This window comes from Cebus imitator, unplaced genomic scaffold, assembly GCF_001604975.1.
Source record: "Cebus imitator isolate Cc_AM_T3 unplaced genomic scaffold, Cebus_imitator-1.0 Scaffold10, whole genome shotgun sequence".
In the NCBI taxonomy this organism is placed as follows: domain Eukaryota; kingdom Metazoa; phylum Chordata; class Mammalia; order Primates; family Cebidae; genus Cebus; species Cebus imitator.
The window spans coordinates 3,534,849-3,551,390 of record NW_016107325.1 but is presented as its reverse complement, the minus strand read 5'-3'; the positions used below and the strand labels follow the sequence as shown (position 1 = coordinate 3,551,390).

The following is a 16,542-nucleotide window of genomic DNA, read 5'->3' as shown; positions in this document are numbered from 1 at the left end:
AACTCTTAAGGTATTTTGCTTTCTTAGACTTTACCAGGACAGTTTCTTGTAAAACAAAACTACTGAAAACTAAGATGTCGATAATTTACCTAATTGACACACCTCTTTTTGTATATAACACATAAACCAAAGTCGAGCAACTCTCTTCCACACAAGCAAACCAAAACCATCGGTAAAAGGGGACACCAAACAGCCCCCATGCCGGACACTCCAGGTCCCACTGTTCAAGGTTGTGTGGAGCAGCAGCACTGCCCACCACCCAGTCCTGTGAGGACTAACTACTGGCTTTCTAAGGATGCGTCACCTCTTCCTGACTGGACCAAGCACCTTATCTTTACTAAGTATATATCAAAATCATAATGTACAATAAATTATGAGAATATTCTTGTTAGCTCCTTTACAGGAAAAATCATCTAATGACAAGAATTATGTATCAGGTGATAATACTTTCCTTCTCATCCTGTTTGTTTTTAACCTTTCATTAAATATAAAGCTCTTTAAGGACTGAAGTTACTTAGCCCTGCAACAACAGCAGTGACCAGACAATAAATCTGAGGTATTAATTATGATGTTTAAGCATCCAAGAATTTTATCACAATACAACAGTTTAATGTTCACTCTCATATTACTTTGAAATGTGTGGGCATAAAGACAAACACACTTTTAACTGAAAGATAATACAAATGTGTTAAAGAACAAACTGTCATAACAATGTTCAGTGTATTGCCAAAGTGTTTGAGAATTACAGTAGTAAAGATATCCTTGCTGCCAGTAAAAACAGACACCAATATGTCTTGAAACAGATAGGCAAGTATATATTGCTTTCCTGCATGCTTTCCATTTGAGGCAAAAAGACTAACTTGGCCCTTGAGTATTATGGAATTTCTAGCAGCTGTCACCCTATTCTGAAATTCTAAAATGAAATTAAATATGCATTTGATAGTGTTAATATAAAATATGCTTTTCACTATTCCCTCTAGGGTAACAAGGATTAAAGCAACAGAGACAGTTGTCATCAGGCTGTTTTCTACTTATCTACTGACTCATTTAGTGCAAAACAAATTCTATTAATAGTCTTTATTCCATATGGAAAAGTACAGTAGTTGTGCAGAAACAAAACTAACAAGAGTAAGACTTCCACAAATATTAAAATAAATAAGCCATAGTAGTTACAGCAAAACTCATGGAAAGCCTATAAAAACGATAAAGCTGTTCACACAAAGTACAACTGTACACACAGGCAGGAACAAACGTTGAAGAATGACATCAGAGGTCCCTATTCGTACAAAACCACGATGATGTTCACAGGAACTTCATTACAATGATTCATTTTTAAAACGTTCTGCAAATATATAACTTCCTTTTCCTCAATTTTAGAAAATAAATTTCACACCCCAACATATAAAACAAATACACTCCTACCTCTCTCAAATTAGCATTTTAACATCCTCCAATAACACACCATTTTCATATAAAAATACCTTTAAGCCAAGGTTCATTCCTGTACCTTATCTTTACAAATGAATAATACATCAGCTTAGACTTAAGTAGCACCTCAAAGGTGTTCATATAAATGAGATAAAGTGCTGTTACTGGTATATTGTTAACATGCCATAATAATATATCATTCAGTGCAATAACCAGCATGGATGAAGCTTACAGAGAACATGCAAATCATGACTGGGGTTTTCTCTGTAGGTGAACTACACTGAAATAGTTATATTTACAAGTCTGAATAAAATTGGGCTATTTAATATATACAACATGTGACTATAAAGTACTATTGTACAACAAAACAAAAGCAACAACCAGCCCTACGTTTAGTATCTGAATTAAATACTGTCTTTAGAGGAGCTTGGAAGATTGTTCCAGGAGCACTACCATTGTTAAAAGCAGTTTGGAAAACACGTGAGAGCTAATTTGTAAGCGCCACTAAGATTGCTGGTCTTAGTATTTTTGCTTGAATCCACTTGACCACCAGTCATGATTCCAAATGGCTTATACTGTTTCCAAATCTCAAAACACCTTCAAGCACAAATACAGGTTCCAAAAAAAGGTGCTATAAAAATATACGAATAAGAACCGTAACACAGAAATAAGTGTTTAATCCCTTTACAGGAACTGCTATGAAGGGAACAATACTTAGGGTGTTCTCATATTTTGCTTTAAAAAAATTTGGCTATATTATGTTTACAGTCACGCATTTAGCTAGGAATCACTCAGAACTTAATTTTTATGTATATATAAAATGGGATTTGACTCAATGGAACTGTAACTGTAGTTACATCGTTTCCAGATACATCACTTGGATATTATCTCATGAGTTCAACCAGTCACTATTTAACAATAGACTTACTAACAGTACTTATTCTCTAAGTACTATAATTTTGCCACATAGCAAAGGCAAGGAGGAAAGTGGCAAAGCCAAACAATTTTTTAAGTGAAAATCATCAATGTCTTCTGGGCTGTCTTAGAATTTTAACTTGATATAGTTTTCAGTTCTGCTTAGCATTCTTATTTATTGTAACTTCTAGCTATTAAAGAAGTGTTATCCCACAGTTTAGATATATCAGTGGCATCAGATCCACCCCCAAGGAAAAAAAAAATGGCTAAAAAACTTTTCTGATGAAAAAACTATTTAATTTACCACCAGGAGTCAACAACACACTTTTCCAAATTCCACAAATGGGGCTTTCTTAAGGCTCACACATTTGACTCTATGAACGATCGCTTTGGTTTTGCTGCAGTGAGGTGGCTCCTGTGGGCTTCATTACTGATATGAGGCTGCTGTTTGGAGATACTTTCCTGGTACAGATGAGAAACAGTCTTAGTTATCCTGTTCTCTTGACAGTGGACTGGAATTTGGCACTTGTTTTCTTCTAGCTCCTTCACCTGTGCCCCATTGTGGACACTTGTTTTGGCTTGATTATTATATCCTCCCACTTGCATGAGAGATGTCTTTTCAGTGTTAGCAGACTGCAGGCCAGCTGCAGAAGACGTGTTTGTCAGCAGCCCCTCTGCCGCCGGACAGTGCCATGCGCGGCCTGGAGGATTGCTCTGCTGTTGGAACCTTGCAGTCTTATCCATGATGCCCATGAACGGCGTGTTGCGGGGTCTGTGCTCCGCTGTACTGCTCTGAACGTGGGTTACAACCTTGTCTTTAATTCGAGTATCTGGTCCTTGGACCTTGAAGCCATCTGAAAAACTGCTGCTCGAAGTCAAACTACTGGTTGAACTTGACATCTTTATGCTGCTGGATGGAGAACCAGAAGAGCCTGAGCTGGTAAGGGAAGCCGGGTGTCGCATGTCACTGCAGGTGGCCAGCCCACCTTGGTTTGGAGCAGCTGCATCCACAGCCGCGGAGGCATGAGACAGAAGCCTCTCTGTGGTTTTTGTCTTACCTGGTAAAGGGTGTGCAGGGACACTCTCACCACGCTGCAGGCGGACATCCTGGCTGGGGCCTGGCCGATCCCCAAAGTGGCCACAACCAGCTCCTGTAGTGAAAGTACCTGCTCCCTCCAAATGCGGGATTCTGCTCCCAGCAGGAGCGGCAGCACTTCTCCCTGGCATGGGACTCGGAGGAGGGTTCTGAGAAGAAATGTGAACTTTGATGCTGCCATTTCTCACAGCAGGCTGGCCAGAGCCCAGGTGCTGGCTGGTTTTCACGATCTGGGCCTGTTTGGAGGGTTGCAGGACCAGCCCAGGCTGGGCCACAGGTTCTCTTAGGAGCTTACCAATTCCTGCCCTGCTCTGTGGCGATACAGACCTTCCTTTGGACTGTAACCCTTCTTGAAGGTTTCGGATGTATGAAGAAGGGACCGATGAGGATGGCTGGGACCTGGGAGTCTGGGAAATGGATTCTTCCTGGGGAGAAGTTTCTTCCTCTTCAATCTCCTCAGGGTGAAAGTGGTCACTTAACCCAGGGGTCGGGGCGTCCTCTTCATTCTCGGAGTCATTGGGTGGAGCTGGTGGCGGGCCCTGCTGTTTCTGCTGTTGACTCCTCTGGAGTTGCTTGCACTCCTCTTCTACGCGGGCCAGAAGCCTCTTGATTTCCTGATTGTTGGGACAGAGTTTCACAGCCTCCTGCAGGTCAGCCAGAGCTGCCACAAATTGCCTTTGTAGGAAAATGTAAGGTAACATTACAAGCCACACATGAACATGCTCAGAGTGGAACTGTTCATAAAACAGCTGTGCTCAAAGGAAAGAGAAGGTAGCAAGTGAGTTTTGAATGCTTACAGTGCTGGCCAGGACCCATTTAACAGCCCAGAGTTACTCAGCTAAGTGGCAGTGCTGAATTCTAACCTAGATGGGCGTGACTCCACAGCACTGCTCTCCATAAAGACTATTGGGCTGGGAATAAGGGGAAGCATGAATCAGTGGGTGCCAGAATCCTTTTAATATTATTACCATCTCGTGGTAACACTGCCCTCCTCTAACACAACAAGCTCATACAACCCCTCCCCTTCATGTCCTCCTAGTGCCCCTAGCTGGCAGTTTCCCTGAAATATGGACTAAATTAGGTAGGAAGTTCATGTTGTAGTAAGTTTCACCCGGGACAAGCGATGGGGAGGAGTAACTATTGAGATGTCAGGAGAAAACGGCTGTTTACCCATCACTGATAATGTCCCACTACCATGCCTCTTCGAAGCAGGTAGTAATAGTAATTCAGTACTTAAAAGGATGAGAGGCACCTGAGCAACACTTCTGCAGCAAAGCCTCCCCAAATGCAACAGGCAGGTTTGATCCCACAGGAAAAAAACTTTCTCTAGACACAAAAACAACCACGGACAGTACCTGCTGTTTCTCTTTGCTCTTGCTCTGGCATAAAAGGCTTCATAGGACTTGGGCTTCAATTCGAGAGCCTTGGAAGCAAATTCCTCTGCCATGCCAAAGTCCTGGTGTCAACAAGAAATACAGGAGTCAGAAGCAACATAGATACATGATGATGGGAAGCCTTTCCTAGTTTTGTTCTAAAGGGTAGCAGAACGCTGAGGCACAGCCAGAAAGGGAGGAGGTAATGACAGTTGATTAATATCATTAAGAAAAGAATCCGCCACAGAAAACAGTGATAGTGACAGTGCCCCAGAAGGCCAGAGGGTGGACCCTCACACCCCAGTGGAGGGGCAGTCTCAGAAAGGAACCTAGATGCTAGGTCCATTCTGGCAGCGGAGCACAGAAGCGGGCAGCTCAACAGATTGGGGCGGGAGGATGCAGTTCAAAAAAGGTAGGAAGTACTACTGAAACAGATCTACTAGTTACAAATTGACTATGAGTTAACCACGACTGGTTACAAATGAGTTATTGGGAGACCCTCTGAGCAAACCTAACACAGAAGGCAGGCCCACAACATGACACTAGGCTTGGGTTAGCCTTTCCTGAATCCGGGGATGGCAGTGCCGGCAGCATCACTGTTGGGAAGCTGCAGAGGAGCTGTCCGCATTTGCTTCTCATCACTGAGGCCAAGGAAATGAAACCCAAGTGGATTCCTTCAACACTGTCAGGGGAGTGGGTCACTGATAGGAGCCGTTTCCCACATGCCAGGTTCGCATCAATGTGCAAGCAAATCGGACAGGAGGGCTCAGGACTGGGTCCGAGAAGGGCTGGGCTTCACCGCTGGGGAAGGGCTCTGCTGCTGGAGGACTGGGTTGGAATAAAGGGGCACAGCTTACGTTTGTTTTTCTTCGGCATCGAGACAAACTGAGATAGAGGGAAACCCTTAATTCGTTGAAGGGTCTCATGTCCTCTCCGACTCCTTCTCGAGGAAACTTCCTTAAGGCATACTGGTACCTCTGGGCTGCTTCTTTCATCTTCCCTTTCTAGGATTCAAAAATCACAAACATTTGTCCTTTTTCAGAGGCTCTAAGATGAATAATCTCCCACACCCGGAACACCCTGGGGAGTTTCTTCCCCCCCTGCAAACCCATGATCATTGAAAGCATCCGAGTCAGCGTCAAGATGGGAGCTAGTTCACTAACTGGGCTGACGCACACGGGCTTCACTGTCCTCACATGCACCTGCAGCCTGTGATTCCACAGTGAGAAAGAAGCCGGTTTTACAATAAGGTGTCTGTAAACTGCTAAATTGGTAACTATCAATCTTAATGGATCAGATATCTTCTGGTATGTATTTTTGAAAATTATTTCAAGAATGATCTCACATCTAAAGACATTTTAATGCTAAGTGTAACAGAAATCAGATGAAAAACTGATCCCATTCCTAGGACAAGTGGTATCTTGTAGACAGACCTAGAGAGCTTGTTGCAGAATAATAATTTTTCTTTCAAGAGGAACTAAAACATGGGCTTTAAAAAGCAGAACAGCACCACACATCATTTTCAAAGCTAAAAAATCCATTTGCTCAGTCAGTCCCATTGCACAGTGGGTATGAAGCCTGTTGAAAATGGCTTTGTACTTCTGACATAATTGCCTACCAAAATCCATATTAAAAGCACTTCAAGGCCACAACAGTACACACTCTCAACTCAATTTCAAACTGATTCCAAGCCAGGAACCCTGCTGGGTCATGCTGTATTACCTATTTATTTGTTACTATTTTAAAAAATGAAAAGGAAAAAATCTACAACATAGCAAGTACAGCTGCCTAACAGTAAAAAGGATTAACATGGTTATAATCTAGTTTTTCCCCAATAATCTTTTAATTCTGTCTAATCACAGAACTGCAAAGAATAGTGACCTATGCAAATGGCCTGCATATCTATCTAAACCAGGGGCTGGCAAACCATGGCTTGGAGGCCAAGTCTGCTGGCCACCTGTGTTTACAAATAAAGTTTTATTGGGACACAGCTGTGTTCATTCGCTCTGTGTTCTCTGTGGCTGCTTTTTACCCCTACAGCAGAACTGGAGAGTTGTGACAGAGGCCACACAGTCTGTAGAGCCTGAAACATTACTGTCTGGCCTTTAAAAATAAGTTTACTGACCTCTGAGCTAAATTGATGTCTTATTTGGAAAAATTTAAAGTGCAGTTTATTGATCTGTAAATCATATTTCCATTTTTGAGGGAAAATAAATTAATTCAGTCTCCTGAATAACCGAGGTATTACTTGACTGTATTAAGCGTATTAAGTGCATCTCTAAAAACAGTTTCAAATTCCAGACATTCATAGATATTAAAAATTAGGAAAGGCTCAGGAGATGGAGCGAGCCTTTTCTTCTGGACATGACTGCTGGGTGTTCCCCTCCTATGCCTCATCACTGTGCCTCAGTGTGGCGGTCTTAACTCAGAACATGAAGGGCTGAGGAACATCCTCTATGGCGTTCAGTTGACCTAAAGGTGACTTGGCTTCATGCCGTGGCTTCAGGCAGTAGGCCACCACTACAACCTCAAGGATTAGCTCAGAAATAATGGCTCTCAGACACAAACAGAGGTGTTTTCTACCTTTAAGATTCTGCCAGAAAGATATTAAGCCAACCAAGGGCGTGAGGCCAGGTCAGCACCTCTTGGCATCTTTTTTTTTTTGAGACTGAGTCTTGCTCTGTTGCTGAGGCTAGAGTGCAGTAGAGTGCAGTGGTGCCATCTCAGCTCACTGCAACCTCCACCTCCTAGGTTCAAGCAATTCTCCTGTCTCAGCCTCCCGAGTAGCTGGGATTACAGGCGCCCTGGTAATTGTTGTATTTTTGGTAGAGACGGTGTTTTGCCATATTGGCAAGGTTGGTCTGGAATTCCTGGCCTCAGGTGATCCACCCACCTGGACTTCCCAAAGTGCTGTGATTACAGGCGTGAGCCACTGGACCCAGCCACCTCTTGGTACTTCTCGTACATGGATTCTGTGCAGTAGCACAGCTATGGCCATTATATACCCCATTAAGAGGGAGCTCTGAGGCAAAGAAAAGGGCGGCCCCACTTACTTTGTACATCACATTTCCTTCCTCCATTAATTTCTGTAAAAGTATAATCAAGATATCAGGTTTGGAAGTGGCCATCGCCCAAGCAGCATTTCCTGCAAAACAAACACGCATTCAGAGGCACTTCAGAGGCCCCAGGGAAAGGATACCAATTCCTCCGTGGCCCCACAGCTGGAGGTGAGCACCAGCACAAGCCCGCTGCAAGGACCACAATGCCGTGAGGGAGGGGCAGGATGCCAGTGAGGCTCAGCCGCTAATCCTCTCCCACTGACCTGGGCGCTCAAATCTGTCCTTGCTATTTTACTGAAAAAAGTAATGAGAGAAACAGGCATCTGAGCAGTGAAGACCCATCCCTCCCTTCCAAGTGGAACATGGGAAAAATTGATCAAAAGAGGCCCCAGCATAATCTCCTCAGTTCACGCAGTGGTCACCGTGCAGGCATGTGGGCTTAGCACCAGGTCCCTGCGCTGTGCGTCACCACACTCTACTCCAAGATGTCTTGGCTTCTCTCTCCTACCCTACAGCTCGGCCACAACCTCTCTAACCCCTGCCTGAGCTCTCGGGACACCATGGGAAGAGTGCTAAAGAGCACAGCCCCCAAGTCAGCCTTCTAGGTTCCCACAGCGAGTACCAGGTGGCAGTCCTGGGGAAAGCCATTTAGCTGCTCTGTGCCTTGGTTTCCTCATCTGTAAAATCATGGGACTGTCACGGAGAATTTCAGGGCTGTGGTGGAGACGAAGGCAGAGGGTGAAACTGCTTGGATAGTTCCTGGCACTATTCACTGCTTGACAGTATTAGTGAATAGCATTTTCACCACAGTGCTCCGCCCAGAGCTGCTCCTGACCAAGGGCCGCATACATCTAACCAAAAACAGTGACCCTCCCACATTTGGAACAGTGTGTTGTGTCAAAGCCAGTCATGTGGAAAGGGCTTTCCCTACTCAGGGGCCCTGACATGATCCTCAAGTATTACTTTTTCACGGAAACTTGCTGCGGCGGCCATTTCCCCACGTAGCTGACTGGCAGCTCTAGAACAGTGGCTGAGCGTGGGGTGCTGCTCAGTTACCTGGGGACCTTTCAGCAGCACCGCCCGGCCCCACCCCACAGTGAGGGGCTGAGCCAACTGCTCTCAGACGTGGCTCCTGGCCATTGACACTCACCACTCCAGACTGTCCTTCAACACCAGCCTCTGCTTTCCACCCCCACAGAAACACTGTGAGCTACTTACACACTGTGGATGATGGTGATTAAGTGAGACTGAGGTGAGACTGAGAGAGATCTGCAAACATCTGACATCTTACTTCCTAACCTGGGCGCAGGGTCACTCTATGCTCTCTAAGCTCCTACAGTCAGGAGCTAACCCCTCCTCCTGCTCAATGGAGGCAGTGCTCACTGACCTAATTTGGCTCCCTTTCTGAGTAGTGCCACCACCACGGATGTGTTCCGGCAGCCAATGGCTCTGTCCAAGGGCCGCATCCCACTGTGGTCCACATGCTCGATCACGGCTCCCTTCTCCACCAGGTACAGCACCTGCAGGGACAGCAGAGGCCTTAGCAGCAACTGGGGGCAGGAGTTCAGGGGCACACGTGGATTTAGGATGGGCAGTCTTAACTTTACTCTCATTTGAAATGCCTCTGCCTAGTAAGGATCGTAGAACAGAAATGAAGTGGACACGAAACAGAGAAGAGGAGCTGCGATCCACAGCTAGACCCTTCCCTGCTGAAGAGATTTTGCTGTCAGTGATGAAAAAAGCAGGGCACACGCTGCCACAGGTGCATGTGTGCACACATGCTCGATCTGTCTCTCACACCACTTCCCAGGCCACAGAGACTGGACACAGTCACCTCTGCATCTCCAATGGAATTAAGCAGCAGACTTCTAGAATGAGCTCCAACAAGTGAGCAGGCCACAGCAGTGGTGACTTTAGAAATACTCAGACCCACACAACCTGGGCATGGCAGACTGTGAAGATGGGCGGCTTGGGACCAGACAGATCCAAGTATATAATTATCAAAGAGATTTGAAGGAAATTGGGAAAGTAAAAATGGCAAGTTTGATACCACGGTACAAAGACTAATTTGATGTGATAAAATAGCTGTCACTTAAACTAAACAGGAAACAAGAGGAAGAACCACTGTGGCCACTCTAATTTCTCCATTTACTGGAAAAGAAGCCTGTAGCCATTTTAGATTTTCATGTGGATCTGAAAAGATATGCTTCCAGCTGGGTATAGTGGCTCACACCTGTAATCTCAGCACTTTGGGAGACCAAGGCGGGTGGATCACGAGGTCAGGAGTTCAGGATCAGCCTGGCCAAGGTGGTGAAACCCCATCTCTACTAAAAATACAACAACAACAACAACAAAAAATTAGCCGGGCGTGGTGGTAGGCGCCTGTAATCCCAGCTACTTGGGAGGCTGAGGCAGAAAGCTGCCTGAACTTGTGAGGTAGAGGCTGCAGTGAGCAGAGATTGTGCCATTGCACTCCAGCCTGGGCGGCAGAGATAAACTTTACCTCTCTCTCTCTCACACACACACACACACACACACACACACACACACACACACACACACACAAAAAAAAAAAAAAAAAAAAAAAAAAAAAAAGATATGCTTCCTATCATCCACCCCACTATTCAATGACACTAACTAGAGGGGTTACTATCTATATAAAGAACTACAACTCAACTACAAAAACCAAATAACCTCATTTTAGAATGGGCAAAGGACTTGAATAGATTTCTACAAAGATGATAGGTGAGTGGCCAACAAGCATATGAGAAGATGTTCAACTCACACCCATTACGATGGCTACTACTAAAAAAGCAAGTATTGGCTGGGTGCAGTGGCTCACGCCTGTAATCCAAGCACTTTGGGAGCCCAAGGTGGGCTCAAGAGTTTGCGACCAGCCTGTCCAACATGGCGAAATCTTGTCTCTACTAAAAACGAAAATAAGCCAGAGGTGGTGGCACATGTCTTCCTCTAGTCACTCAGGAGGCTGAAGCAGGAGAATTGCTTGAATCCAGGAGGCAGAGGTTGCAGTGAGTTGAAATCCAGCCACTGCACTCCAGCCTGGGTGACAGAGCAAGGCTCCATTTCAAACAAACAAACAAACAAGTATTGGTGACAATGTGGAGAAATTCTGGAACCCTTGTGCACTGTGGTGTGAATGTAAAATGGTGCAGCAGCTGTGGAAAAACAATAGGGCAGTTCATCAAAAAATTAAAAACACAATCACTGTGTGAGCCACAGATTCTGCTTCTGGATATATACCCCAAAGAACTGAAAGCAGAGTCCTGAAGAAATACTTGGACACCCACATTCACAGCAGCATTATTTACAGTAGCAAAAAGCATAGAAGCAACCTAAGTGTCCACTGACAGATGACTAGATAAACAACACGTGGTATATATGTACAATGGAGCATTATTCATCCTTAAAAAGGAAGGAAACGCTATTCTAACACAAGCTTCAACATGGGTGAACCTGGAGGACATTATGGTAAGTGAAATAAGCTGGTCACAAAAAGACAAAAACTCTATGATTCCACTTACATGAGATATCTAAAGGGGTAAAAAGCTCAGAGACAGAAAGTAGAGTGGTGGTTGTGATGGGCTGGGGGAGGTGGAGAGTTGTAACAAATACAGTTTCACCTTTGCAAGATGAAAAGGTCTGCATACTGGTTGTGAATATGCTTCAACTACTGAACTCTATGCTTTGAAATGATTAAGGATAAATTTTATGCTATGTATTTTTGCCACGATATTAAAAAAATAATGTTAGAATGCTAAGTTCCTTCACTCTTCTCTACTTATGATAAACTGCAGAGTTTGGGAAGGTAGCTGAAAAATAAGTGTAGACATGTGAGATTTAGTTGAATATGTTTTTGTAAATTGACATGAAGTAGAGTTTACAAGGTACAGGAAGTTGATACCATTTAACCCTGACAGCACTGCCTTCTAAAAGCCCCAAGCACACACATGCAGGGCCACAGCTTCCACTGCCAGGTCTGCAAGCACCTGTCTCTCCAGCTAGTCCTCCCGTTACATGTATTGAACTATTGGAAGCTGACTATTCCTCTGGCACCTGCTGGATGCCTGGGGCGTGAAGCCTGACAAAGTCACAGTTTCTGTCCTGAGGGACATTTCACAGTTCTGTTTATCAAGGTTTTATTCTCTCAGACCTTGATTAGACACCAGCATTTGGCAAAGAGATAAAGATAGTGCCCAAAGCTTTCCATATTTTTAGGCAACGCTGTATCACTTTAAAAACAACCAGTATATGTACATCATGAAATACTATTCAGGCTTTAAAAGAAGGAAATCCTGTCATTTGCTGCGATGTGGATCAACCTGAAGGACATTATGCTAAGTGAAATAAGCCAGGCTCAGAAAGACAGCATGATCTCATTTACATGTGGAACCTAAACAAGTTGAACTCACAGAAGCAGAGAGTAGAAAGGTGATTACCAGAGGCCGGGAGACAGACATGGGGAACAGGGAGGCATTGGTCAAAGGGTATGAAGACTCAGACAGGAGGAATAAGTTCCGGTGATCTACTGTACAGCACTGTGACTAGAGTTAACAATACCTTTTTTTTTTTTTTTTTTGAGACCGGGTCTCATTCTGTTGCCCAGGCTGGAGTCTGGTAGTACGATCTTGGCTCACTGCAACCTCAACCTCCTAAGTTCAAGCAATTCATGTGCCTCAGCCTCCCGAGTAGTTGGGATTATAGGCGCCCGTCACCATGCCCGGCTAATTTTTGTATTTTTAGTAGAGACAGAGTTTCACCATGCTGGTCAGGCTGGTCCTGAACTCCTGACCTCAAGTGACCCGCCTGCTTTGGCATCCCAAAGTGCTGGGATTACAGGTGTGGGCCACCATGCCTGGCCAATAACGTATTGCTTATTTCAAAATAGCTAAAAGGGATCTTAAATGCTGTCACCGAAAAGAAATAATATTTGAGGGATGCATACGTTAATCAGCCTGATTTGATCATTCCACAATGTATACTTGTATCAAAACATCACATTGTGCCCCATAAATATACACAATCATTTGCCAATTAAAAATAAAACTTTGGCTGGGCATGGTGGCTCATGCCTGTAATCCTAACACTTCTAGAAGGCAAGGTGGGAAGATCACTTGAGCCCAGCAGTTCGAGACCAGCCTGGGCAACATGGCGAAACCCTGTCTCTATAAAAAATTAGCCAGGTGTGGTGGTACATACCTATAATCCCAGCTATTCAGGAGGTTGAGGAGGGAGGATCTCTTGAGATGAGGAAAACAAAACCATAGTGATCACGCCACTGCACTCCAGCCTGGGTGACAGAGTAAGACTCTGCCTCAAAAATTAATAATAGGCCAGGTGCAATGGCTCATGCCTGTAATCCCAGTACTTTGGGAGGCCAAGGCAGGAGGATCACGAGGTCAGGAGTTCGAGACCAGCCTGACCAACATAGTGAAACCCCGTCTCTAATAAAAATACAAAAATTACCTGGGCGTGGTGATGCAAATGCCTATAATCCCAGCTACTTGGGAAGCTGAGGCAGGAGAATTGCTTGAACCTCGGAGGCAGAGGTTGCAGTGAGCTGAGATCGCACCACAGCACTCCAGTCTGGGCAAGACAGCAAGACTTAATCTCAGAAAAATAATAATAGATTAAAAACAAAACAATATAGAAAAAAAACAGGTAGTCATTTGATTAGTCACTTACCATATAAAAAAGTAGTTTCTAAATGATCTATGCAAAAGTTTTATTTATATGGATGACTGAGAAAGCCTCATATGCACATGTGTACACATTCACTTATGTGTCTGTTGTATGTGCTGTTTGTAAGCAGCTATTTTTAAACTTTTACGATTTGACTAAAATCTTAAGTCCTCAAATAGACTGCATGTCACAGAATTAGTGAAAAATGAAAAATCCCTGACAAAACACACACACACACACACACACACACACACACACACACACACACACACACACGACACGGAGACACAACCTCATGCAGACCCTAGAGCTGTTCAGTTGCTGGGGTTTCTTTCCAATGCAGGTGGAGGGAGGGACACCTGCTGGTACTCACTGTCTCAGCATCACCATAGAAGGCGGCCAGGTCCAGGGGTGTGCGGCCATTCTTGTCTGTCTGGTCTATCGCAGCTCCTTCTTCAACCAGATACTGGACCACTGCCCTGTGACCTTTCAAACAAGCCCAGCTTAATGCTGACAGACCCTCTTTGTCTAGAGAAGAAAGGACAGCACCTGAAAGGAAAGCGCATTCATAGAACATGAACCTTATGAGATGACAAAGCCAGAAAGCAAACTGTTTCACAACTGCAGAATACCTGGCCAGAACCAAGTGTCAGTGAAGCCCTGTGAAGGGTGACACCAGCCGGATGGGCTGGCAGAATGGTCACTGCTGCTGCAGGGGAATACTGGGCATGTGGCTGTGTTAGCTATTCTTTCTTCTGTGTGTGTGTGAGAAAATTTCCATAACAGAAAATTAAGAATTTGAATCAGAAAGCACTGAATGGTTCTGCTAAACTTCTCTGTGTCCGTCCAAAAGAAACCTTTGAGCGCATCACGTTGCTACCTTTTGAAAGAAGGAATTCCACGGTGTTCAAGTGCCCTTCACAAGCAGCCACCATGAGGGGCGTCCGGCCTTGCTTGTCACTTAGGTTCACGTCACAGCCGCGTTCCAACAGCAGTCTAACAATCTGGAAGGGACACTCAGAATTACCATCCTTCTGCTGCCTTTTCAATCACACCTGCTATACCCAGACAGGTTTCTTGACCTTTAAAAATAGTCAAATGACTTCCCTTTAAAAATCCCTAAGTTGTGTGAACCATGGGGGCTGGAAAAGCTTTCCTCTGTATTCCTTTGAACAGAATCTTTTCCAAAATATATGCTTTTATCAGGCCCAATTCATTGCTGTTTCTGCTAAACATACACATACCAGACAGAAGTGGTAATCTGGGGGAGGAGGGATGCCAAGCACAACCCACAAGGACAAGACAGCCACAGGGAGGTGGGAGAATGAAGCATAACTCAGGGGGCTGAGCAGTGGTCATGGGGTCCCCCACAAGCACTGAAGACAACTAAGTACCTACAGTGGAGTGCTGGGCAGGAGGAGGGCACAGAAAGAAGCTCGCCCACCACGTACCCAAGCCACACTTTCCTAGGATGCAGCATTGGTGGACGGAATGCCTTTCGGGGAAAGCAACTTTTAGCAAAGCTCCCTGCAGGAGATTTTCAGCCTTAGAAATATGCCTTTCAACTGTGCATGGTCATAAGGCTGGGGAAAGAAAAACTAGAAAACCAGACAGGGGTCTCCCATAAACCCCATCCCAGTGGGAACTGCTTCACCCATAGCTTAGCGCAAGTTTTCCCTAGTGCATCACTTGTTACATTGCCACAGCAACAGGAGGTGACACATTCCCACTGCATTCTTGCTCTTTATCTGCTAAGGAATGCTTTCCAAACTTCCCCGTGGCTTAGGAAACAGTGGGGCAAGGAGAGTATTAGCCAGAGCATCAGGCTGAAGCAGTGAGGGTGACAGGGAACAGACGGTACAAACCAAGCTCTTAGGAATGGAATGGAGAGAAGAATCCTGGCAGGAAGTACTCATAGCTCCTACCAAGGGAGGTAGCAGGCATGGGCAGAGACACAATTCCATGAGCAAAACTTTGGTCTAGAAATTTCTTCTTTGTAATATTCATAATATCCTTTGTGTTCGTAGTGTATGTGTAACCTGGTGCTAGGCGTGGGGCAGGTATGCGGTCATTGTTTATGAAATGAAGAAACAAGGATTCCCTGCCCCCTCGAATGAACCACAACAACGGAAAACAAACCAGCCTGGATCAGTGCAGGACCACAGGGAAACATTTCCTTTTCCAAAGAGCACAACAGAACTGCTCTTCTTCCAAGTATGTTGGACAAATGCATCACAAAACAACAGCAGCAACAACACATATGTTAGTGCAAGCCTCCTGTTATCATGGTGAGTCTACCCACTCCACTTCCTCCAGTGGCTATGTCTCTGACCTGGATAGCTCAGCTTCGAGCAGCCTTGCTCCCCAGCCTGTGTGGCTGACGGTGTTATCCTGTCAAATGTGTGCCTCTATCAAGCAGTCCCGATGGCACGGCAGAAGCCAAGGATGGGGAACAGACAGGCTCAGGGAAGCTGCATGTGGTCTCATGGGAGCTGGGCAGTATTAAATTCCATCCCCACTCATAGCTTCTGAAGCATTCAGGGGTCCCCTGGGTACCTGCCAATGCCCCTGACGTGCTGCACAAAACAAAGGTGGGACTCCTCTCCTGTTTGTCCGTGACACAGCAGCTCCATGCCCCAGCAGCAGCTCACAGATCTCCAGCTTCCCTCTTCCTGCGGCAGCAGTCAGGGCTAAAGGAAAGTCACATCTGTTAGTGTGTGGTGGAGCACAGATGGCCAGAAATTCTTTGACAGTTCTCTCTCCCAGTAGGAGGTGGGGGTCTATGTGTCCTCCCCCACGGAACCTGCAAGGGCTCTGTGACAGCTTTGACCAACAGAACACAGCAGAACCAATTGTTTGCAAGTGTCAAGGCCCAAGTCCTAAGAGATAGGCTTCTTGCACTTCCTTGAGCACTCTTTCTTGGAGCCCAGATGCCATGTTGAGAGGAAGCCTAAGCAGTCCTGTGGCAAGA

At 45.2% G+C, this 16,542-nt stretch overlaps 1 protein-coding gene across 11 annotated transcripts in view; it reads right to left on the bottom strand.

Moving 5' to 3' along the window:
• Positions 1 to 1,062: 1,062 nt before the first annotated feature.
• TANC1 (tetratricopeptide repeat, ankyrin repeat and coiled-coil containing 1) overlaps positions 1,063 to 16,542 on the bottom strand; it is a 262,375-nt gene continuing 246,895 nt past the window's right edge. For all 11 annotated transcript variants that reach the window (XM_037745373.1, XM_017547471.2, XM_037745386.1 and 8 more), the window contains 8 exons: positions 16,128 to 16,261; positions 14,452 to 14,575; positions 13,945 to 14,120; positions 9,259 to 9,391; positions 7,866 to 7,957; positions 5,670 to 5,816; positions 4,795 to 4,895; positions 1,063 to 4,114 (listed from right to left, as the gene is read on the bottom strand). In XM_037745373.1, coding sequence (XP_037601301.1) covers positions 2,704 to 4,114; positions 4,795 to 4,895; positions 5,670 to 5,816; positions 7,866 to 7,957; positions 9,259 to 9,391; positions 13,945 to 14,120; positions 14,452 to 14,575; positions 16,128 to 16,261 — 2,318 coding nt within the window. In that variant the 3' untranslated portion in view covers positions 1,063 to 2,703. The remainder of the gene's footprint in view (positions 4,115 to 4,794; positions 4,896 to 5,669; positions 5,817 to 7,865; positions 7,958 to 9,258; positions 9,392 to 13,944; positions 14,121 to 14,451; positions 14,576 to 16,127; positions 16,262 to 16,542) is intronic.